General features: G+C 36.3%; 2 protein-coding genes and 1 pseudogene across 2 annotated transcripts; 1 reads left to right on the top strand and 2 right to left on the bottom strand.

Annotated features, from left to right (window-relative positions):
• Positions 1–451: 451 nt before the first annotated feature.
• LOC111780071 (single-stranded DNA-binding protein, mitochondrial) lies at positions 452–4,767 on the bottom strand. Its single transcript, XM_023660347.1, has 6 exons — positions 4,630–4,767; positions 4,129–4,310; positions 2,333–2,541; positions 2,164–2,264; positions 901–960; positions 452–797 (listed from the first exon to the last, which is right to left on the bottom strand). Exons 1-6 carry the CDS (start codon positions 4,682–4,684, stop codon positions 769–771), a joined length of 636 nt encoding a protein of 211 aa, XP_023516115.1. The 5' UTR covers positions 4,685–4,767; the 3' UTR covers positions 452–768.
• On the top strand, positions 1,676–1,786 carry LOC111780748 (annotated as a pseudogene).
• A 5,572-nt stretch (positions 4,768–10,339) lies between the features above and the next one.
• On the bottom strand, positions 10,340–21,588 carry LOC111779696 (eukaryotic translation initiation factor 3 subunit A-like). The gene is made up of 14 exons (XM_023659813.1): positions 21,538–21,588; positions 20,696–20,793; positions 19,410–19,891; positions 18,205–18,420; positions 17,700–18,068; positions 17,585–17,614; positions 16,978–17,205; positions 16,689–16,850; positions 16,182–16,403; positions 15,917–16,129; positions 15,619–15,825; positions 14,869–14,949; positions 11,550–11,751; positions 10,340–11,177 (listed from the first exon to the last, which is right to left on the bottom strand). Exons 2-14 carry the CDS (start codon positions 20,739–20,741, stop codon positions 10,720–10,722), a joined length of 2,916 nt encoding a protein of 971 aa, XP_023515581.1. The 5' UTR covers positions 20,742–20,793; positions 21,538–21,588; the 3' UTR covers positions 10,340–10,719.
• Between the last annotated feature and the right edge of the window lie 2,782 nt (positions 21,589–24,370).

Genomic DNA, 24,370 nt, shown 5'->3' with positions numbered 1-24,370 from the left:
TGGCACCAGCCTGAACCTCCAAAAATGGCATTTTCTAATGTTGCTACTAGCTACCGTTTAGATATGACTAGTTGAAGAAAGAAGAAGAGAAATGAATGATTATGCGGGACTTAATCTTAGAAACCAATGAAATGACTAGTTGAAGAGACTATTAAGCTTGGGATTCAATCAGTAACAAAATTACACCTCTCATGGAGGTCGACGTTTTCGACTCCCCAGTGCAAGAACCTGAACCTCCAAATATGGCGTTTTCTCATGTCGCTATCAGCTACATATTAGATATGACCGACTAAAGAAAGAAGCAATGAGAAATGAACGATTAATCTTAGTGACCAATGAAATAGAAGTTTGATTATACAAAAGTTCTTTGAATACCTCTTGCTTCAACTTCCCCGCTTATTATTGCTATCACTTCAACAGCAGCGGCGTTCTATAATTATCAAACGAGGCATTAACAATTAACAGTCTTCTATTGAACTTTGTCTAATCTGTGGATTTCAAAACTATGATGCCATCACTTGTTAGGAGAAGTGCATTTAAACAAGAATAAAGGCATCATCAGCAGTGACAACTCTTGTGAGCCTATAACAATATCCCTGGCCAATCTAACACAAAACTGGCTTTTAAGAGCCTTGAAGAACAAAATGCTACAACGCTAATAAACTAAACAATTGCAAGAAGAGATTATGAGGCATTGGTAGTTTCAGTACTCAACTATTATAGCTAATCTTTGAATGGCAAGTAATACCGTCTCTTTTTGGCAACATGTTATGTCTCGTTCTGAAACAACCCTTCTTCTGTCAATTACAAAACAAACAAAAAAACACACATCAGATGTCATGCAATGCATTGTTCCATGTTTAGTAATCACATATACAGAATGTTATCTGGAAAGCTCACTTAAATCGTCCAGACAAATATTGCTGGCACTTTCTCCGGCCTTTAAAAGCCGAATCTTCCCTGCAAAAAAGGAAGGATGGCAGTTAAAAGGGTCCCCAATAAGGTCTTTCACAGATCAAACTTGAACCAACATTTAATAAAAGTATTAGCTGTTCATGGTCGTGAATAATTTTCTGTTCATACCATATAAAGATTAGGATAGATTAACCCTTTTTGTCTTCATAATTTGTAGTTTTAATTTCAATTTGTTCCCTTTGACTGGTTATGTCTTGGAATGCCTATGGTTTACCACATCCTGCCACTTTTCTGACTTGATACACATTTTTTAGACACTAACTTATCACCTTTCTATCAAATCTAAAGAGAATATGTTATGTAAAATGATTGTCAACATCTTGTGATATTAGAGAAGTTCTGAAAAACGAAATAAAATAAAAGGGATCAAATTTAAAATGTTATATAATAGGAGCTAAATGAAGATCAAGTACAAACAATATGAACTAATATGATAATTTAATCTTTATGATTATGAATATTCAAGCACGCCCTTTTAGATGCTTTAAATGACCTTTACGAAAAAATCAAGTAGATGCAGAACGTACAGAAGTAATAAGATGATGACTCTTCTTATTAATCTAAGATACTGTAATAGCCCTAGCCTAAGTCCAAGCCCACCGCTAGTAAATATTGTCTTCTTAGAACACGTCTGCTAGGAATAGCAGATGTTTCCACACTCTTTTAAAAAATGCTTCATTCTTTTCCCCAACCGATGTGGGATCTCACATAAAAAAAAGGACATCCGATAAAATTGGAACGATATAGAGAAGATTAGCATGGCCCCTGCACAAGGATGACACACACAAATCGAGAAATGGTATCAGAGCCAGACACCGGGCGATGTGCCAGCAAGGAGGCTGAGCCCCGAAGGGAGGTCGACACGAAGCGGTGTGCCAGCAAGGATGCTGGGCCCCGAAGATGATGGATTGGGGGGGCCCCACATCGATTGGAGAAGGGAATGAGTGTCAGCGAGGATGCTAGGCTCCAAAGGGGAATGGATTGTGAGATCCCACATCGATAGGGGAGGAGAACGAAGCATTTTTTATAAAAGTGTGGGAAGCACTCCCTAGAAGACACGTTTTAAAAACCTTGAGAGGAGGCCCGAAAGGGAAAGCCCAAAAAGGACAATATCTGTTAGCGATGGACTTGGGCTATTACAGAAACATTGAAAAGGAAATCAAAAGATAATAGTAAGTATTGTAATACCATCCCGTCGAACACATATTTCTGGGACATTTTTGACTTCACCATTGATGCTGTCATTGTAGACTCTGGTTTCAATGTCACCCTCAACATAAACCGATGCGCTGATAGTTAACCAAAAATCAGTGAAATTGTACAAACAAACTAGTTTTATGAGAAGTTCAGACCATACTTTTTAACAAGTTGTTGAACTGCATAAGCACCAAGAGGCTCATTATGCACAGCAATACGATGCCACTGAGCAGGCTTTGGCAGATCTTTTGCTTCAACAATTCGTTGGTCAAACATCCCTCCTGTTCCAACTGTAAAGATTGTTATTGTGCGCCCATTTCTCAAGATCTTCTGCACAGGGGCTTGCCCAATCCTTCCACAAATTATTGCCTGCAAACATTTGATTACACTTTTAGACAGAATAAACATTATATTGGGGATAACTGAACTCTTATTTCTCTGCAGAAGATAACAAATTTAAAGAGACATGATTTTCCTGGTTTTTACCTCGTTTTCACATTATCTAATAACCTGAATCAAATATAATCTCTTCTGCTTAGTTGGGGTGGGACTTATACCTAAGATTGTGATGTAACCCTCCAAGGAAGATATTTAATCAAATGCTAAACAGAGGTAACTATTGTCTGATATATTCAGATGCGTTTTTATTTTTGTTTTTTGTTCTTATTTTCGTTTGGATAACAAACAGAGAAAGGTATATTCCACAAAAGATGAGAACAGACACACTAAAGGAGAAGAAAATTAGTTAACTATTTAGCTGATATGAATCCAATTATCATGTGAGAATAAATCTTTCACAATCAGCGACAGATTCCAGAACCACCAAAGTTACAGATCTCTGGGTTTCTCCCAAACTCACTCTAATTGTTGCCCATAATACCTCTCAAGTCTCACTTACAAGTGATTCGTTTAAGACTTTCCGAACTATCTAAGAAGTTACTCATCCTACCTGTTCACCTGGAATCATACGATACATCACATGTACTGATACGAAATAAGATATATTAATCATACCACAAAGATTTAAGTACTTTATTATATTTTTAACTTTTAGAAAATTATCTTTAAGATTATAAGTCACATTTAGATAGTGGCCATTATGGTATTGATGGCCATAAAAGTTACAACCTTTCAATTAACCATAGGTTATTATAAGGTTTATTTTCAAGGTGATAAATAGGCATTCATGTTATTCATGTTGTTGCTTTAGTATCAAGATTTTTGGATATTATAATGAAAGTTGCATACTATGCTTCTTAAGGCATGAGCTTGTTCCTTTGCATTTCTTGTGTTTAGATTTGCATGCTAGAGTCAGTCAAGTAGTATTGATCAAGCTATCTTGTGGAGTGATTCAAATCACGTGTCCAGAAACAAGTTCTCTTTATTCTTGATCTTGATCATCAAGGTAATCCGTTCCAAACCTTTCCCTTAGGTTGATTCCTTATCATTTTTGGAGTTCTTGGATAATTTAGATCTAAAGATCTTGTTCTTCAACATGTTTATCAGATCAAATCCCAAGAATTTCATAACACATATATATTTGTTCCCAACCACTTACATCATACTTTAAAGTTCAAGCTCTAGCCACATAAGTTCTCGTTCTTTCTTTGCCCACAACAATTCTCACTTACTCGCTATGCCCCAGTCTTATGCTTTCTAAAATACGGAAGTGCACAAATGACTTCTCTTTCGAATCAGATTTCCTATAACACTCATCAACAGAAGAAGGCATGGCACTAGACACATTTTCTAAAAACCAAAAATATAGAAGCTGTTCTTTTATTTTGGATAGTTTATAAATTTGATAAAAGTAAAACAATCACCAAAAACATGAAGAATCATCCCAATAACAGATTGGAGATACTAAACATCACTATTTGGGTGAAATTCCCAGCATCTGGATTTCAAATCCCAACTTTTAGAAATGGAACACATCAGTAGACAAAGATCAGATACCTTATGTACGCCACGAAATCCCCAACCTCGCCTGGGATCCACACCCTGGGGCTGTAATTCAATTTTATCATTAAAAAAATCATCATATTCTTCTTCATCTCCATTGTTCTTCTCAACATCAATGCCACTTCCAGAAGCACTAGTCGATAACCACAACTTTGAGCTCGTTTGCCTACTTGCCACTACAATCAAACATTCAATAAGTAATCAAGCCACCACTCCAGCAAAAACATTACACATAGACACCCAATACATACGATTAGTCAAGTTTTTCATCCAGCCTCTCAAATTAAAACAAAAACAAGTTCGCTCACCACGTATATTTGATAAAAATCCACTCCGAAGATCAAATTGCAAAAATTCGGAAAGCTGCTTTCAAAAATTAAACGACCTTTTCGACACTAAACCATAGAAAACGTCTTGGGAAATTCCCTCAGCTCGTAGAACATAAAGAACATACGCCTTAATCAATCAAACAAGAGAGAGATAGAGAGAGAGTACCAAATGAAGAAGAAATCCTGAAATCCTTGAGGAATCTCATTGCGACTGCATTCATGTTGATCGAGCGAGAGCAGAAATGGAAGTGTGTCGATTCGATGAGGGTAAAAGGAGGGTTTTAGGCCTTCGCCAATATTTCCTAAAGGTTAATATGTACCATTATATATTTATACTAATAATACAACAGACTCGACTGTTCCCCTCTTGACGATGCCTCATCGTCTCACTGGCCGATCTTGACCCTGTTATTTTGAGATCATCGAGTTTGCTTCGATATAGTACCGCTCTCGCGGCCCGCACCAAAACAATGTTTTACCCTTGGATGTCCAGTCAACTACTACGCCTCAACGCATTTCGGAGAGAACCGGCTATCTCTGGGTTCGAGTGGCATTTCACCCCTAACCACAACTCATCCGCTGATTCTTCAATATCAGTCAATTAACAGTGGTTTGCCCCTAGATGTCTAGTCAACTGCTGCGCCTCAACGCATTTCGGGGAGAACTAGTTAGCTCTAGGTTCGAGTGTCATTTCACCCCTAACCACAACTCATCCACAACTCATCCACTGACTCTTCAACATCAGTCAGTTAAAGTGGTTTAACTCTAGATGTCTAATCAACTGCTGCGCCTCAATGCATTTCAGGGAGAACTAGCTAGCTCTGGGTTCGAGTGGCATTTCACCCCTAACCACAACTCATCCACTGACTCTTCAACATCAGTCAGTTAACAGTGGTTTAACTCTAGATGTCTAATCAACTGTTGCGCCTCAACGCATTTCGGGGAGAACTAGCTAGCTCTGGGTTCGAGTGGCATTTCACCCCTAACCACAACTCATCCATTGATTCTTCAACATTAGTCGGTTCAGACCTCCACTAAGTTTCACCCAAGCTTCATCCTGGTCATGGATAAATCACCTAGGTTTGGGTCCATAAGCTGTGCCAATTGCCCCCATGAAGACTCACTTTCGCTACAGCTCCGGTGGGTTCCCTTAACCAAGCCACTGCCGAACTCCATCAATTCGGAGTATCCAATTCAAACCATAAAACTTGGGTTGACTTGAATTTTTTTCTTTCTAATTCGGGTTGTGTCAAAGTTTTGAACCAAAAAATCGTATTAATTCGCGGGTAGACATTTTTTTGGTCAGGGTCAACTCGACCAACCCGAGGGTTACAACTCAATCCTATTTTAAAGATTATTATGAAAATTAAGAATGTTTGATATTTGTAACCTGTGTTAGTGATGCGTTGCGACTTGTGAATATTTGATATTTGAATTTTATAAAATTTTAGTTATTGATGAACCATGTATAATAGATAAGTAGATTTTTTTTAAAATAATTATAAAAAAAAAATAGTCGGGCAATTCAACCCAACCTACCCCAAAATAAATATAGTGGGTTAGGTTGAGTTGTGAACTCTATTCGAGTAGCTCGGGTCACCAATTCAACCAAACTGAAATTTTGGGTTGGTCCAAAAGATTTTTCTAACTCAACCTAACTCAATCCGTGTACACCTCTATTTATATGGATATAACTTTTACTACGTGTAGAACTGTTATACAAACCCTAGCGATAACGAGAATAGTCGAGAATGTCGACGACTAAGATCAATTTACGTGTTTTTTCTTCTTACAAAAGATCATCTAACAATATCATATGATAATAAATAGAATATATACATCGAGGATATATTAAACGAGGTAAAACCAGCTTAGACATCTATGATGTTGAAGAAAATGGTGATGTTATTCAAAAAGAATTTGTCGGAAGATAACCCGGTAAACTTATTTAGGAAGACATTAGCTACTACAAAAATAGAACATTACCATTCAAAGATCTGAAACGATGGTTTTATGATACCAGTAAACGTGTTTGAGACGAACGTTAAAGTGTATGAATAATGTACTTTTTTTTCATTCATTACGACTTTTTTCAATTTGGCTTGTAACGACTCGACTTTTTAAAATTCTATATTGACCGAGTACGTCACTTATAGGAAACAAAAATATGCATGTTACAAACTCACGCACTTCAATACGAATCATTCAAAGTAATCAATAAGAAACCACTTCATTGAGGTTAGATAGGCATATAGTTACACAAATATTAAGAAATGAAGGGACCTATAAATCATTCAAAATTGGTCGAGGTCCTCGGAACAAGACTATGCTCATGACCTCATAACCTTTAGACTTAATCATATGAACCCAGAAATCGAGGACCAAGGTCATTGGATTAGAACTAAGTTATGGACTCAAAAAGCACGACTAAACCTTAGGCTCTTAAGACAAGAACCAACATGTTTCATGTTCAAGATACGAATGTGGTACCTAACATCCACTATAGACACGATTAAGAACCAACACGTAGACTACTTATCACAGACATTGGCATTTCACCCCTAACCACAACTCATCCGCTGATTCTTCAATATCAGTCAATTAACAGTGGTTTGCCCCTAGATGTCTAGTCAACTGCTGCGCCTCAACGCATTTCGGGGAGAACTAGTTAGCTCTAGGTTCGAGTGTCATTTCACCCCTAACCACAACTCATCCACAACTCATCCACTGACTCTTCAACATCAGTCAGTTAAAGTGGTTTAACTCTAGATGTCTAATCAACTGCTGCGCCTCAATGCATTTCAGGGAGAACTAGCTAGCTCTGGGTTCGAGTGGCATTTCACCCCTAACCACAACTCATCCACTGACTCTTCAACATCAGTCAGTTAACAGTGGTTTAACTCTAGATGTCTAATCAACTGTTGCGCCTCAACGCATTTCGGGGAGAACTAGCTAGCTCTGGGTTCGAGTGGCATTTCACCCCTAACCACAACTCATCCATTGATTCTTCAACATTAGTCGGTTCAGACCTCCACTAAGTTTCACCCAAGCTTCATCCTGGTCATGGATAAATCACCTAGGTTTGGGTCCATAAGCTGTGCCAATTGCCCCCATGAAGACTCACTTTCGCTACAGCTCCGGTGGGTTCCCTTAACCAAGCCACTGCCGAACTCCATCAATTCGGAGTATCCAATTCAAACCATAAAACTTGGGTTGACTTGAATTTTTTTCTTTCTAATTCGGGTTGTGTCAAAGTTTTGAACCAAAAAATCGTATTAATTCGCGGGTAGACATTTTTTTGGTCAGGGTCAACTCGACCAACCCGAGGGTTACAACTCAATCCTATTTTAAAGATTATTATGAAAATTAAGAATGTTTGATATTTGTAACCTGTGTTAGTGATGCGTTGCGACTTGTGAATATTTGATATTTGAATTTTATAAAATTTTAGTTATTGATGAACCATGTATAATAGATAAGTAGATTTTTTTTAAAATAATTATAAAAAAAAAATAGTCGGGCAATTCAACCCAACCTACCCCAAAATAAATATAGTGGGTTAGGTTGAGTTGTGAACTCTATTCGAGTAGCTCGGGTCACCAATTCAACCAAACTGAAATTTTGGGTTGGTCCAAAAGATTTTTCTAACTCAACCTAACTCAATCCGTGTACACCTCTATTTATATGGATATAACTTTTACTACGTGTAGAACTGTTATACAAACCCTAGCGATAACGAGAATAGTCGAGAATGTCGACGACTAAGATCAATTTACGTGTTTTTTCTTCTTACAAAAGATCATCTAACAATATCATATGATAATAAATAGAATATATACATCGAGGATATATTAAACGAGGTAAAACCAGCTTAGACATCTATGATGTTGAAGAAAATGGTGATGTTATTCAAAAAGAATTTGTCGGAAGATAACCCGGTAAACTTATTTAGGAAGACATTAGCTACTACAAAAATAGAACATTACCATTCAAAGATCTGAAACGATGGTTTTATGATACCAGTAAACGTGTTTGAGACGAACGTTAAAGTGTATGAATAATGTACTTTTTTTTCATTCATTACGACTTTTTTCAATTTGGCTTGTAACGACTCGACTTTTTAAAATTCTATATTGACCGAGTACGTCACTTATAGGAAACAAAAATATGCATGTTACAAACTCACGCACTTCAATACGAATCATTCAAAGTAATCAATAAGAAACCACTTCATTGAGGTTAGATAGGCATATAGTTACACAAATATTAAGAAATGAAGGGACCTATAAATCATTCAAAATTGGTCGAGGTCCTCGGAACAAGACTATGCTCATGACCTCATAACCTTTAGACTTAATCATATGAACCCAGAAATCGAGGACCAAGGTCATTGGATTAGAACTAAGTTATGGACTCAAAAAGCACGACTAAACCTTAGGCTCTTAAGACAAGAACCAACATGTTTCATGTTCAAGATACGAATGTGGTACCTAACATCCACTATAGACACGATTAAGAACCAACACGTAGACTACTTATCACAGACAGAAAAAGATTGCAGTCGATTTGATAATGATCGAGTGACATTGCTTCTTCGGCCGGAACCCAAGAATACCTTACATATAATACAAAATGGATCTTGTTCTATCGTTGATCAGAGATTTCTCTATGAACAATACAAATCGAAGTTTGAAGAAGGGGAAGAAGGAGTCCTCGACCTGCAACAGATAGAGGAGGATATATTCAATCACATAGTTTGGGCTCCTTGAATATGGCACCCTTGGGACTTTCTATTTGATTGTATCGAAAGGCCCAATAAATTGAGATTTCCCTATTGAGTTGGGTCATTTCGAGGCACGCCGATCATTTCTGACGAAGAGAATGATTCGGAGTTCTTGTGGAGTGAAACCGTGTAGTAACAGACATGAGATAGATCTTCCAACAACAAGATTTTTTCGAATAAGCCAATTCATTTGAGATCCTGCAGATCCACTCTGAGTCATGTGCTAGAAAAGCTAGAAAATGAACGTAAACTGTTGAATCGGTTAAAACGGTAGCGAAACCAATCTAGAATGTAGTGAACCAGGCCAAATTGGACTAAAAACTAGAGACAATTCGCAAACATGACCTGGACCAATGAGAATACCCTGAACTATAATCTAAATTGCATTGAACTAGGGGATTAGGAAATGAACGTAAACCCTAAATCCTAAACCAAGGCTAGAAATTAGACACACTAAATCAATCAATTTACACATTAGACTGCATACCCCGCTCTTCTTCTCCATCGGTTTCGCATGGTCAATCTAGTAACACAAACGCATAAATTGTTGCCAAAACAGCAGTAATGAGAATACCCAGAACTATACTCTAAATTGCATTGAACTAGAGGATTAGGAAATGAACCCAAACCCTAAACCGAAAACCTAAACCCTAAACCCTAAACCCTAAACCCTAAACCAAGGCTAGAAATTAGAGTCACTAAATCAATCTATTTACACATTAGACTGCATACCCTGCTCTTCTTCTCCATCGGTTTCGCACGGTCAAACTAGTAACACAAACGCATAAATTGTGTGCCAAAGTAGCAGCAATAAGAATACCAAGAACTATACTCTAAATTGCATTGAACTAGGGGAGGATTAGGAAATGAACCTAAACCCGAAACCCTAAACCCTAAACCAAGGCTAGAAATTAGAGTCACTAAATCATTCCATTTACACATTAGACTACGTACCCTGCTCTTCTTCTCCATCAGTTTCGCACGGTCAATCTAGCAACACAAACGCATAAAATGTGTGCCAAAGTAGCAGCGCTACAACCACAACCAAGACATGTCAGTGAAATGAATGGAAATTCAAAAGGAATAGAAGAAATAACTTAAAAATGGCAGATTGACATATATATAAAGTCCATAAAAATGCTTGTAAAAGCAGCAGAGTTCATCTCACTAAGGAAAAAAAAGAACTGTGGAAAAGAAAATTCAGGCCTATAAATTGGTAGCCATGAAATGAAATGCAGTACATTCATCATATAATTAGAGAACAAATGGATAACTCATCCACCACTAGTCTTTTCCTTCCGCCACCTAAATGCAGCACCACACATAAGACCACCTTCCCTTCCCTTCTCCCTTCCCTTCCCATAGTACCAAAAACAACTGATTATTTTTTCCATAAATGATTTAACTTCTCAAGCAAACCAAAAAATTTTCTTCCCAATTCATACCGACTTTGCCAGACCTGCCTTGCCACAATCAGCGATCCGAGCTACCACGATTAGGACCTCGGGATGACGACCAAGATGACCTTGAACTTCCGAAAGCAGATCTGCGTTCATCACTGCGCCAGCTGTCTGGTTGAGATGGTCGATTATCGGACCTGCTGCTTCCCCATCGATCAGATTCAGGTGCTGGTGCATTAGGGCTAGAGCTTTCAGTCCGTCGAAACCTAGGCACATACTTCGCTGGGGCTGGGGCGGCGGCAGCAGCAGCTGCAGCAGCAGGAGCAGCAGCAGCTCCGGACTCCAGAGGTTGAGAAACAGGAGCAACATGAGGTCTAGAAGGTGCATCAGCTGGTGCCCCACCACCAAACAGCATTTCTTTCCGCCGCCTTTCCTTTTCTTCCAGTTCTCGCTCCCTCTGTCTCTGCTTCTCAGCAATCTCATCCAATTTAGCCTTGCGTTCAGCTTCTTCCCTCTTTCTCCTCTCGGCCTCTGCGGGGTTTGAAAGATGCAATAAGTGATAATAGGCAGAAAAGGAAACTACACAACCAAGCACACTTTTAAAGCATAATTAATGATCACCATAAATAGTTATAGAATCGAACAAACGAGAAACAGGAGACCCCAAAAAAAGTTTGAGAAGATACATTTCAGAAGCTCAGATATTTGACAGACACCCTCCCTCCATACTTCATATGAGAAATTCAGATCATTGGACCCAAAAATGGGGAAAACAAAACAGGCATCAAAGGGGTTTAGTAGATTTGTAGATGGTGGTGGATGGTTCGATTCTCTACCCCCCACCACCCCCGACCCCGAATGTTAAATGAAATTTTAAAAAGACAAATGATGTTGAACAAATACCTTCACGTTTGCGTGCTTCCTCCTCTTCGCGTAAAATTCGAATCCTCTCCTCCTCACGCCTTACATAAAAGATTTTCTTCCTCTTAGCATCCCTTTCTGCTTTCCGAGCATGAATTATTTGCCTGATTTGTTCTTCTCTCTCAACTCTGCGTCTGCTGAACTCCTCTTGGCGAAGATTAATGACTCTTTCTTGGAAAATTTTCTGAAGAACAAAGAACAAAAGGTCAAGTTTAATAGCATGCCAATAGTCAATTCTGCAAAGATTCGTACAATTCAGTAAATAATAAAGAAAAAGAACAGAGAGCAAAAAAAACAGTCTAATGAGCCCGAAGACAGATACAACAAACACACAGTCCAATTAAACTATATGGCAAATAACCTAAGTTGAATTTCACCTAAATAAATTATATGGCAAATAACCTTAAGAAGCGCTCATGTAATATATGTAAAAAACTAGCGTAGAATTTATGCTAGTTAAAAAAAATAGTAAATTGTGGTCAAAACATATTTGTAGGTAAGCTGAAGTATAAAACATAGCTTCCTATACAAACATTGCATTGATATGTCAATTCATATGAATTTGATAATATAAATTAGTAGTATTAAACAAGAAAAAATCATTATTGGTTAAAAGTTAATTATACATGGGTTCGTGAAATATCAACATCGATAGAAATCAAATAATTTATAAATTTCGTTTAAATCAATGAATTAAGGTTTATTTAAATTTCTAAATAATTTATATACCATATTAGTAGTATTTATACAACATATCGAAGATCATATCTACATATCAATGAATATTTTCATTATTATAACCAAGTGAAACCTAAAACTTTGAGTAGACAAAGATCAAGCTTAAGCCAATACAGCCATATGAAGCAAACTACTTTACCTTACTCTCCAACATTCTAGCCAATCGATTCTTCTCCTTGAGATCACCTTCGTGGCGTTGCTTGCTTAACTCAACCTCCAACTGAAAAGTAGAAAAGAAAAAATAATAAAATAGAGCATAAAAACGTCAATTAATTAACATACTAACTGTGGAAATAAAAAATCTGATAACAAAAATTGAAGCACAATAATAAGAGAGGAAAATGAATAAATGGAATCCATACAAACAAAGCGTGTATGGTAAAATCAGAGACAAAATTAACCATTCGACTTCAGAAACTTAAACCTAATCCTTGAAAATCATAAATCCACTAAATAAGTCATGTGCAAAAGCATCAGTTCAGCTTTATGAAGTTCACATAGGATTACAGCGATCCTATCCGAGATAAGAACTTCCCTCTCTCCGCATTAACCAAAAGTACTTATCAAAAAAGTTGATTCTTTTTATCCTACTGGAGAGCCTCCATGAATGTAGTAGTGAGTATTCTGCTAGTTTTATTCCCACCCTCACAATACAGAAATGTGTTGACAGTAACGCTTCATAAATGGAGAATCATGATGCATATGATACATAAGATGGCATGTGTGATACAGATGATATAACCATATACATAATTATTTTACTTTGTTCCCTAAATATACTAACAAAATTTAAAAATAATAATAACAATAAAAAGACTACAACCAAAAGCATATAATCAAAGTCATAGTTTCTTTTAACGTGTTGACAAAATCATTAGGAAAGTATGACCTGCTGATCGCGTTCATGAATCAATCGCTCTTCGAGCAAACGTTGCTGAAATGCAGCTTCAATTAAAGTTGCAGCCTCCTCTCTTTTTGCCCTTTCTAGATAATCCATAGTTTTGGCTAGCTTTTGCAATTTCTTCTCCATTTCCTGCCTCTCCCTTAATTGTTCCGTAAGGGCCAATTGCATTAAAGTTTGTTTCGTCATCTTTTCCTAGAGATTAATACCAATTGTTATTAATCAATTCTACATCCTTCCAAAATAAGAAAAAGAATTAAAAAAAAAAAAAAAAAAAAAAACTCACAGAGTCAAGAACCGGCTTCCTGCTTCCCTTCTTTTTACCAACACGCTTTTCAGCTTCCTGAAGTAAAGCCTGTGCTTCTTCAAGTTCTCGCTCTTCCATTTCCCTACGAAGGCGTTGGTTTTTCCTTTGTTCATATTCTGCAGCTAGGCGCTTCTGCTCGGCCTCTTCAGTTATCTTCAGTAATTTTAACCTCCTTGATTCCTCCTCACGTTCCTAAACACAGTTCATTACATTTTTTTTATTTATACACCACACACACAAAAAAAAAAAAAAAAAAAAAAAAAAAAAAGGAAATAAATATAAAATTAATAAAGAAACGAGACAGAGAGAAGGCAGCTGGTTTAGAGTAAAGTGCGATCGAGATGACGTACTGAGTGGGCGAAGATTTCAGGAACAAAATCCCTCTCTTCTTCTTTGGCTCTTTTAATTCACTTGCGATCTGCTTTCTTGTTCGGAATCTGAAGAAATTCCGACAAGATGGAAGCAAATGCGGGATTGGTNTCCTCTTCGCGTAAAATTCGAATCCTCTCCTCCTCACGCCTTACATAAAAGATTTTCTTCCTCTTAGCATCCCTTTCTGCTTTCCGAGCATGAATTATTTGCCTGATTTGTTCTTCTCTCTCAACTCTGCGTCTGCTGAACTCCTCTTGGCGAAGATTAATGACTCTTTCTTGGAAAATTTTCTGAAGAACAAAGAACAAAAGGTCAAGTTTAATAGCATGCCAATAGTCAATTCTGCAAAGATTCGTACAATTCAGTAAATAATAAAGAAAAAGAACAGAGAGCAAAAAAAACAGTCTAATGAGCCCGAAGACAGATACAACAAACACACAGTCCAATTAAACTATATGGCAAATAACCTAAGTTGAATTTCACCTAAATAAATTATATGGCAAATAACCTTAAGAAGCGCTCATGTAATATATGTAAAAAACTAGCGTAGAATTTATGCTAGTTAAAAAAAATAGTAAATTGTGGTCAAAACATATTTGTAGGTAAGCTGAAGTATAAAACATAGCTTCCTATACAAACATTGCATTGATATGTCAATTCATATGAATTTGATAATATAAATTAGTAGTATTAAACAAGAAAAAATCATTATTGGTTAAAAGTTAATTATACATGGGTTCGTGAAATATCAACATCGATAGAAATCAAATAATTTATAAATTTCGTTTAAATCAATGAATTAAGGTTTATTTAAATTTCTAAATAATTTATATACCATATTAGTAGTATTTATACAACATATCGAAGATCATATCTACATATCAATGAATATTTTCATTATTATAACCAAGTGAAACCTAAAACTTTGAGTAGACAAAGATCAAGCTTAAGCCAATACAGCCATATGAAGCAAACTACTTTACCTTACTCTCCAACATTCTAGCCAATCGATTCTTCTCCTTGAGATCACCTTCGTGGCGTTGCTTGCTTAACTCAACCTCCAACTGAAAAGTAGAAAAGAAAAAATAATAAAATAGAGCATAAAAACGTCAATTAATTAACATACTAACTGTGGAAATAAAAAATCTGATAACAAAAATTGAAGCACAATAATAAGAGAGGAAAATGAATAAATGGAATCCATACAAACAAAGCGTGTATGGTAAAATCAGAGACAAAATTAACCATTCGACTTCAGAAACTTAAACCTAATCCTTGAAAATCATAAATCCACTAAATAAGTCATGTGCAAAAGCATCAGTTCAGCTTTATGAAGTTCACATAGGATTACAGCGATCCTATCCGAGATAAGAACTTCCCTCTCTCCGCATTAACCAAAAGTACTTATCAAAAAAGTTGATTCTTTTTATCCTACTGGAGAGCCTCCATGAATGTAGTAGTGAGTATTCTGCTAGTTTTATTCCCACCCTCACAATACAGAAATGTGTTGACAGTAACGCTTCATAAATGGAGAATCATGATGCATATGATACATAAGATGGCATGTGTGATACAGATGATATAACCATATACATAATTATTTTACTTTGTTCCCTAAATATACTAACAAAATTTAAAAATAATAATAACAATAAAAAGACTACAACCAAAAGCATATAATCAAAGTCATAGTTTCTTTTAACGTGTTGACAAAATCATTAGGAAAGTATGACCTGCTGATCGCGTTCATGAATCAATCGCTCTTCGAGCAAACGTTGCTGAAATGCAGCTTCAATTAAAGTTGCAGCCTCCTCTCTTTTTGCCCTTTCTAGATAATCCATAGTTTTGGCTAGCTTTTGCAATTTCTTCTCCATTTCCTGCCTCTCCCTTAATTGTTCCGTAAGGGCCAATTGCATTAAAGTTTGTTTCGTCATCTTTTCCTAGAGATTAATACCAATTGTTATTAATCAATTCTACATCCTTCCAAAATAAGAAAAAGAATTAAAAAAAAAAAAAAAAAAAAAAACTCACAGAGTCAAGAACCGGCTTCCTGCTTCCCTTCTTTTTACCAACACGCTTTTCAGCTTCCTGAAGTAAAGCCTGTGCTTCTTCAAGTTCTCGCTCTTCCATTTCCCTACGCAGGCGTTGGTTTTTCCTTTGTTCATATTCTGCAGCTAGGCGCTTCTGCTCGGCCTCTTCAGTTATCTTCAGTAATTTTAACCTCCTTGATTCCTCCTCACGTTCCTAAACACAGTTCATTACATTTTTTTTATNATTCACAATTCGATTAGAGTACCATTTCCAAAAGTTGTCGTTCCTGCTCTTCCTTCCTTTTCTCAATTATTGATTTCCGAGCAAGCAGCCTCTTGTGTTCCTTATCGACAATATCTGCTAAATCAGGCAGTATCTCACCTGTTTTTGATACTTTCCTAACTGGAGGATAGATCATAGCTCTTGCCTTGTTTAAGGATTCAGCGAGAACAGCCAGGTGGTCCCGAAGCCCATCTGATTCAATACCCTAAATTGATCCATAAAAAACAAAAGCATCAATTTAAAATACCTTAAATCCTAATGTAAACAAACAGATGAAGATAAAGTCGTCCTTTAAAGTCAACTAACGCATACAAAAAAGGCAGAGGCTTAAATCAGAAGGGTTAAATTATAATCTTAAGCAGCACACAATAATTAGATGGGATATATTAACATTATAAGTGAGATGCAATTATCGAGCATGTCTCAAATATTAGTGGCCTTCTCTCTAAAGCAAAAAAGATAACGAAGAAGTCCAAGAAACTTTCAATACCAAAGTGCCAAATAACACAATGTTCCTTGAATGATCAACTTTCATGGCAATGAAATTTTGTTTAACTGCATCAACTGATATTTTCTCCACGGCTGAGAAATCAAAAAATGGGATCATCTGAGATAGACTCTCAATTTTCATAGTCTGATACACCTTGGAGACCTGGCATAACATAGATAAATAAAAGGTTCAGTGGATTAAAACAAGATTGCCAAGCAACATTTCTTCTTCATATATGGAGAAATAGCATAGCAACATTCACAATGAATTAAGGATATACAAAAAGTACCTGCTGAAGCAACCTCAGGGTAGCAAGTTTTTCAAGAGCCGGAACATACTGGGATAATTGCACTTCAGGGACAGATGAAGCTGATGAAAGCTTGCCTCCAAGCTTTGATATTTTGTTTAATAAAGGTTGCAATTTTGTTGCAAGATCAAGAGGGAAAAATTCATGCTCCAAAAGATGATAGAGATCTTTAACTTCCTGAGTTGCGCAGCTCAGGACTCCCTTAGACACCTAGAGGAAAGCAGAAATATACTAAGCAAATAGAACTAGAATTATTGACTACATACTAAAGGTTGTGTTACATATTTGCAAACAATTTTCACTACAAATGAAAAGACAATTCTTCGTATAAAATGGGAGGTAGATATGATTGCACATCAGCCCTAATAAAGTAAAATTAAAGAGCCTCTCTGACTAACTTGGTACGAAGCTAATCAGTATTAGTTGCTAAACTATCAATAGGAAGCTCGAAGTTAATTCGTCAAGGTATAGAATTTTCCTATCCACCCTTCTAGCTTCAAATAAAGGTGAACCAATTGAAGTATTATAATTTTAGAGGATAAGAGGGGAAGAGTTGAAAAAATATTAAAGTAAAGTGAATCAAACATACCAGTTCAGAAAGAAGATTCGCTCTTGAAAGCTGGATGAATAAACAGCAAAGAAGTAAGGTACTGCTCAGGTTGTGAAAAATATAAAAGAAAATTCAATTAGGCAAAGTTCTTTACCACATCTCTACTTTCAAGTTTGGAGTCTAAATTGAACCCTATAAGATTAGCCATCCTCAAATTCCGCTCTTTCTCATGTTCAAGTTCTAAATGAGAAGCACCGTGTTTAGAGTCATAGGGGGACACAGCAAGAGCTGCTAAAAGAACAGATGAAGCTATCAGCTGCAAATCCTTCTGGCTTAAATTTTTGTTGAAACTCTTCTGAAGGGAGAAAAGTTTAAGCCAAGCATAGGCATGATAAAGATTGCTCTTTGATATCCAGAATATCTCTGTTAATTTGACGTAATAAACAACCATCAAGGATGGTTTAGGTGTTTTCTTCACCATGCACATCAAACCATGAATATCTTCCACCGAACGAAAAGCTTCCTGCAAATATCGGTGACAAAGAAATTTTTTACTTTGTGTTATTCGTAGAGAAAAATCATGATATAAATTTTGGGAATCTACACATTAAACGACTTCTCTATATTGAGAGAAAATGACTGAAATGAACAATTCAGACCTGCCAGAGCTCCAGCTCTGTGGCAACTTTCAGTTGTTCAAATCTAGTGTCAAGGTACAACTGCAAAGTCTCTGGAGTAGAAATGTCGGGTCGATCTCTTTGGTCCCTATACTTGTTGAGATTAGCAAGATGATTTCTGATAATTTCACATAATCTGCGAAATTCTGTTGTTCTTTTATACGTCTTACAGAACTGGAAGGCACGATGGGCTGTCATCTACAAATGAAAAACACCAGCAGAAATATTACATCTAGTTACAAAATTCTACATATGCTTCATCGAGTGACTGTACAGAACACATCAAGGACAATAAAAATAAAAATGCAGATCCTTCTACCATCATACAGAGGAGACCATGACAAGTATACATGCTATTGAAGTGGTAATTCACGCTAAATAAATAATGTCCAAACTGAGTAAGGCCTGTGACCTAGTATCCTCCTCTTCTCGAAATTGGGTTATGTAGAAGGTAAAGAATGAAACTTCAAAGAAGTCTTATAAAAAACCAGCCTACCCACCCAAGGCTCAACACATCATACCTCAATCTTCATAACATTAACCAACTAAAACATATTTTTCAAGCTATCAATAAAAAAGACTAAATAAGTCCTTGAATTTTGAAAATATCTAAAAGGTCCCTCAACTTTGAGTCTATATATGTCTATTTGATCCTGAAATTTCAATTTCGAGTCTAATAGGTCCTTGAATTTTGAAAATGTCTAAAATGTACCTCAACTTTCAATTGTGTTTAATAGGTCCCACGACATGATTTGACGTAAAAAAATAAATGAAGTCTAATAGGTCCAACAACTCTAAAGTTCTTGACCTATTGAACACAAGGTTGAAAGCTCATGGACCTATTATAAGTTAGGGGCCAAATGTACACAAAGCTGAAAGTTTTTAAGACTAAACTTGTAACTCAACCCCCAAAAAAAATTAATTTCTTAACTAAAAGTCATGGAGCTCTATATAACTTCCAGCTACTGATGGTAAAAGCTTTCTTAAATCCTCCACCATTAGAACCATTAGGATGCTGAGTGATAATATGATGGTTTTAACTACTACACCCAAGCCCAAATGAAATTTCCACCGTAGTACTAAAAATTTAAGGCATGATATACTTCTAATTTTTTAGAAGATATAAATAGAAAAAATTAACGTACTAACTCATACACTAAATAACTAGCAATTTATTCATGACTTACCGCATAAAGTGCCTCCAGCTTTGAGTTATTCCTAAGTATCTCAAGAACTGTACGATATGTCTCCCACAGAAATTTAAACCAAGGGGTAACAAGTTCACGATCAGATCTATCCTTTCCCTTTTCACCACTGACATAACTAAGCATCAGATCTTCTGGCCTTTTATCAGCTTCCAAATCATCAACGTCCAGAGCTTCTTCTAAAGCTTGAGCTTGGCTACGAGCCTGCTCTGCCTTCTCAGTGGAAAGATGCATAAAGTGCTTGATTACTTCCTCTAAAGAAGTAACATTGACTTGCTGGCAAACAATACGGTACTGAATTAAACCATCCTTAGCAAACCTTCCTTTCCTCATGTCCACACAGAGCTCAACATACTTAAACATAATCCTCTCAAGAGGTTTCTGCCATGCTCGATATTTCTTTGAAGTGATAAGATCGTGAAGGGCTTGCAAGGCATCTTGCTTCTGGCCAACATTTATCAGCTCTGAATACATGCAAGGAGAACAAATTAAATACTTGCACTGCTACATTAAACAAAAAGAATAAAAGAAAATAAAAGAAAAACACACAAGAGATGCATCATAAATTTCAAAATTGGGCGAATACATCAACAGTGGTGGACTAGAAACACAAATATGGAACTCAAGTAACAAAAACACAAGTCAAAACAAAAGCAAACTGACATTTTATATGTCCAGAATTAGAAAAGGGCTATTCCAATGATTTTCTAGAATCTTCCAACTACCGTTCAAATTATGTTATACAGATATATTATAAAATAAGAAAAGGGAGTGAGTTCAGAAGCACTTAAAAATGATGAAAAACCAAATTGCATGTTTCCACAATAAAAAAAACCTCATGAGAACACAAAATTCAAAACATGAATATGCTGTCTAACTATAGTGCTCATACGTCATATGCCACACACACAAAAAAAGAAACTATTACTTACATGTGACAACAGCTAGAGCAAGTTATCAAACTTAAATTTCAAAAGTAATGTGAAGACTACAATGAAGCAAACTAAATGGAAAACTTCCAAAAGTCATATCACTAAATCCACAGTCATCAACACACTAATAATGCATATTTTCAATCTCACTCAGAACAAGAGTGCTGAACTGACTTCCCAACGAGCACATTCATTGAATTTTGAGGGCTTAAAGTACGAGAATCCATCAAAAGAACCAGACATATTACTAAAACAAGGTGCCAAGAAACTTATGGCATGCTCGCAAATACAACTCAATCTATTGCAACCACAAAAGAGAAAATTATGCTCATTCACCTTCAGCTCGTTTTAAAGCATTCTCTGGCTTTAAGAAAGACGCCATATCTCAATCCAATCTTTAGCTCACCCAACGACAGCATGCAACGTTGAATGACCTGAGACACCCCAACGAACAAATTCATGAGCATTACTGAGAACCAATATCGAAGTTGATACCGAATAACAGGGTGATTCAAATTCTATCATAACTTCTTTTTTTTTTTTTTTTGTGGGAGGAATTTCGATTGATTCACCTCATCTATTTAGTTCAAATAAACGATGGGGTAGTTGAAATTTTACAACTCAACCGTCCAAAAATATAGAATCAGAAACACACATTATTGACACCAGAATTGATAGAAATCAGAATTAACAAAAATTTCCACAGTAATACAGTTATACATCCAAAATAGATATCCCTCCCACGACTCAAACAATTTCGATCACAAGTACAAAGTAGCACATCATTTCCACAAAAATCAGACTGGATGCCGATCTCCACACAAAAAATGTACTCTTTTAAAGGGACAAAAAGTCCAAACTATCTCTAACCTAATAATTCCCAAAAACAGTCCAGAAAGAATATACCAAGAACACACCCCTCCTCCCAGATCTAAAAAAATACATCCCGCAAAATCAAATTGTACACCAAGCAATATCGAACACAACAACGCAATTACCCGAGGAAGATTACGATTGTAATCCTCGGAGTTCAGCGTAGTTTCGCCAACAGAAAATCCCAAAAATGAAAACCCAAATCGATGAATGAAAATTTCAGAAGAAAGCAGAGAAAGAGAAATTGAAGGTCTACCAAGAGAAGAAGAGATAATCGACGACGGAGATGCGGAGAAGGAAATTACCTAAGAGAGAGCGAAGAGATGAAGTGGCCGTCGCTAAGGGGGAAAAACATGAACTAGGGTTTTAGGACCCTTTTTAGTTTTGGGCTTTCATATAAATGGGCCTCATAAAAGGAATCGTTAAACCGGAAATTCGTTTACAAATGGCCCATTTAAATCCACTAGCCACTCTATATAACTCCAACCCGACTAACCTGAACTATCCAACCTAATTTTTATGGTTCGGGTTGGGTTATATATTTTTTTTGTTAGGGTCGGGTTGAATTTTTGAAAAATAAAAATTTGGGTCAATTCATGAATTGATATTTTTTTGGTCGGTCAACCCGAAAATAGGGTTACAACCCAACTCAACCCTACCCTACTTTTAGAATTTTTACGAAAATTAAGAATATTTAATTTTTATGGTTTTANTTTTTTTTTTTTTTTTTTTTTTTTTTTTTTTTTTTTTTTTGGGTCGGGTTGAATTTTTAAAAAATAAAAATTTGGGTCAATTCATGAATTGATATTTTTTCGATCGAGTTGACCAAAACCGGGTTATAACTCAACTCAACCTTACCCTATGTTTATGATTATTACGCAGATTAAGAATATTTAATTTTTACGGTAGATGTGAGTAATATGTATTATAGATAAATATAATTTTTTTAAATAAATAATAATAAAAAATAACCTGACAAACCAACCTGAAAATTGAGAATTGGGTTGGGTTGTGAATTTTATTCGGATTGTTAGGGTCACCAACCAAACCAACCCTGGGTTGGGTTGTGAATTTTATTCGGATTGTTAGGGTCACCAACCAAACCAACCCTAAATTTAGTTTGTTCCAAAAGATTTCCCGAGCTCAACTCGTGTACACCCCCTACATGTGTATAACTTTTATAATATCGTATTTTTTAGTAAAAAAAAGTTGTGTATATGTTTAAATTTTACGTAAATAATATGAGCTACAACTTTTCAATCACCGAACCGTTAGAAGTGCCTTTACACGATACATCTCAATTGTTAAGATGGTTATGTTTCATCACATCGATAAGTAAACAAATGCACCGCTACAGTTACGTCACACTCATATGTAAACAAATGACTACTTCGAGATGAGTCTGAGTTACGTTTGAGCTTCCAAAGATTGTAATCCCTACTTGTTGAGGTTTGTTAGGATCGAAACTCATTTAACTTTCCCACATTTCAAAAATATTCATCCACGAACTCGGGAAGAGATGCCAAATTGGTTGCATCAATTTCTAAGATAGCATAGATTATCATACGAATCTAGTTCGAGTGAATGAACTTTCATAAGGAAAATGTGTGCAAGATTTTGTTCGACACTCTCCTACGTAACTAAGGTAACCTTACGTTACAAGTTATAGAGTACATTGTCGGTGATTCAACTTCTAGAGGCACGTACGAACTACAAACGATATTGAGCTAAGGCTTAGAAGGTTTTGAAGTCTCTAAAGTGTTGCTATCAAGGGAGTCATCCAAATTCGTTGATTTATATGGCTTTGTTAGGCTTTTTTCTAGTGATGATCATCGTCGTTGCTATAATTGTCGTAATTATTGTCATAGAGTATTCACTTGATGAGTTTGTCTCTCATTCATTAGATCTTTAAACCTCCTTTGAGAACCTAGCATCTTCGCTCTACTAATGGGATCTCGCTATCCACTTACCTTGGGAACCTAGCGTCCTCGCTCTACTAAGGAGGAGTTTCCACACTCTTATAAGAAATGTTTCGTTCTCCTCTCCAACCAATGCGGGATCTCATAATCCACCCCTCTTGGGAACCCAACGTCCTCGCTAGCAAATATTGTCCGCTTTTACCCGTTACATATCACCATCAGCCTCAAGATTTTAAAACACGTTTACTAGGGAGAAATTTCCACACCCTTAATAAAAGTACAGAATATCAAACTTAAACTTAATTAAAGTATACTCATTTCTTAACTAAAACATTAAAAGTAAAAACCGGGTAGAAAGTGACTCAGTCGCCGAGGTTCAAGTTTTTCGTTTCTTCTTCTTTTCTTACTGTACAGGATAATTCTTCTTGTAAAGGCTATTAGTGGGATAGGGGTAGGAGTTCAATCTCTTTCCTTGCAATGTAATTACCTCCAAAATGGACAAAAATCTCAGGAAAACGTCCATTTTTTAATTAATGGTCCGTCAGAGTTCAATCAGGGAATAAAACAAACAAAGCTAGAAAGGCTAAGCTAAGACAGAGAGGAGGTAACCAACCAGGGAGTTCCAGAAGGATTGAAGGAGAGAAGTTAGAAAGGCTAGGACAGATAGGAGCAAATCCTACCATGGTCTATATAGCAACCATTATTGGGTTGTTTCATTCTTAAAATTATGGTCTCGAGATCAAGTTCTATATTACACTCGAGATCCAGTTCTATATTACACTCGAGATGTACAACATCTTCATACAGCTCTAGTTCTATATTACACTCGAGATGTACAACATTTTCATACAGCTCCAGTTCTATATTACACTCGAGATGTACAACATTTTCATACACAAATTCTATGTGCACCATTTTTATACACATAAAACTCCTCAAACTTATACCACTTTTGTAATCTCTAAATCTCGATGAGAATGCAGTATCAAACTCGTCGTAAAATTCAATCATTGAGTTTTCAAACTCAAATTTTAACTCCTAGATTTTATTCTCTAATTCCATTTTTCAATTAATTGCCGAAATCTTCGACACTACCAAACATGGGTTTCAAAATGAAACCCATTCCCATTTCCTCTCAAATCCTCTTTCCCGTCATTCCATTTCCTATTTATTCCAACACGGTAAACTCGGACTCGAGAGTCGCACGAACTCTATTTGA

This window comes from Cucurbita pepo, chromosome LG18, assembly GCF_002806865.2.
Source record: "Cucurbita pepo subsp. pepo cultivar mu-cu-16 chromosome LG18, ASM280686v2, whole genome shotgun sequence".
Taxonomy (NCBI): Eukaryota; Viridiplantae; Streptophyta; class Magnoliopsida; order Cucurbitales; family Cucurbitaceae; genus Cucurbita; species Cucurbita pepo.
Note: the sequence above shows the minus strand (reverse complement) of the source record. Positions and strands in the feature narration are given on the sequence as shown.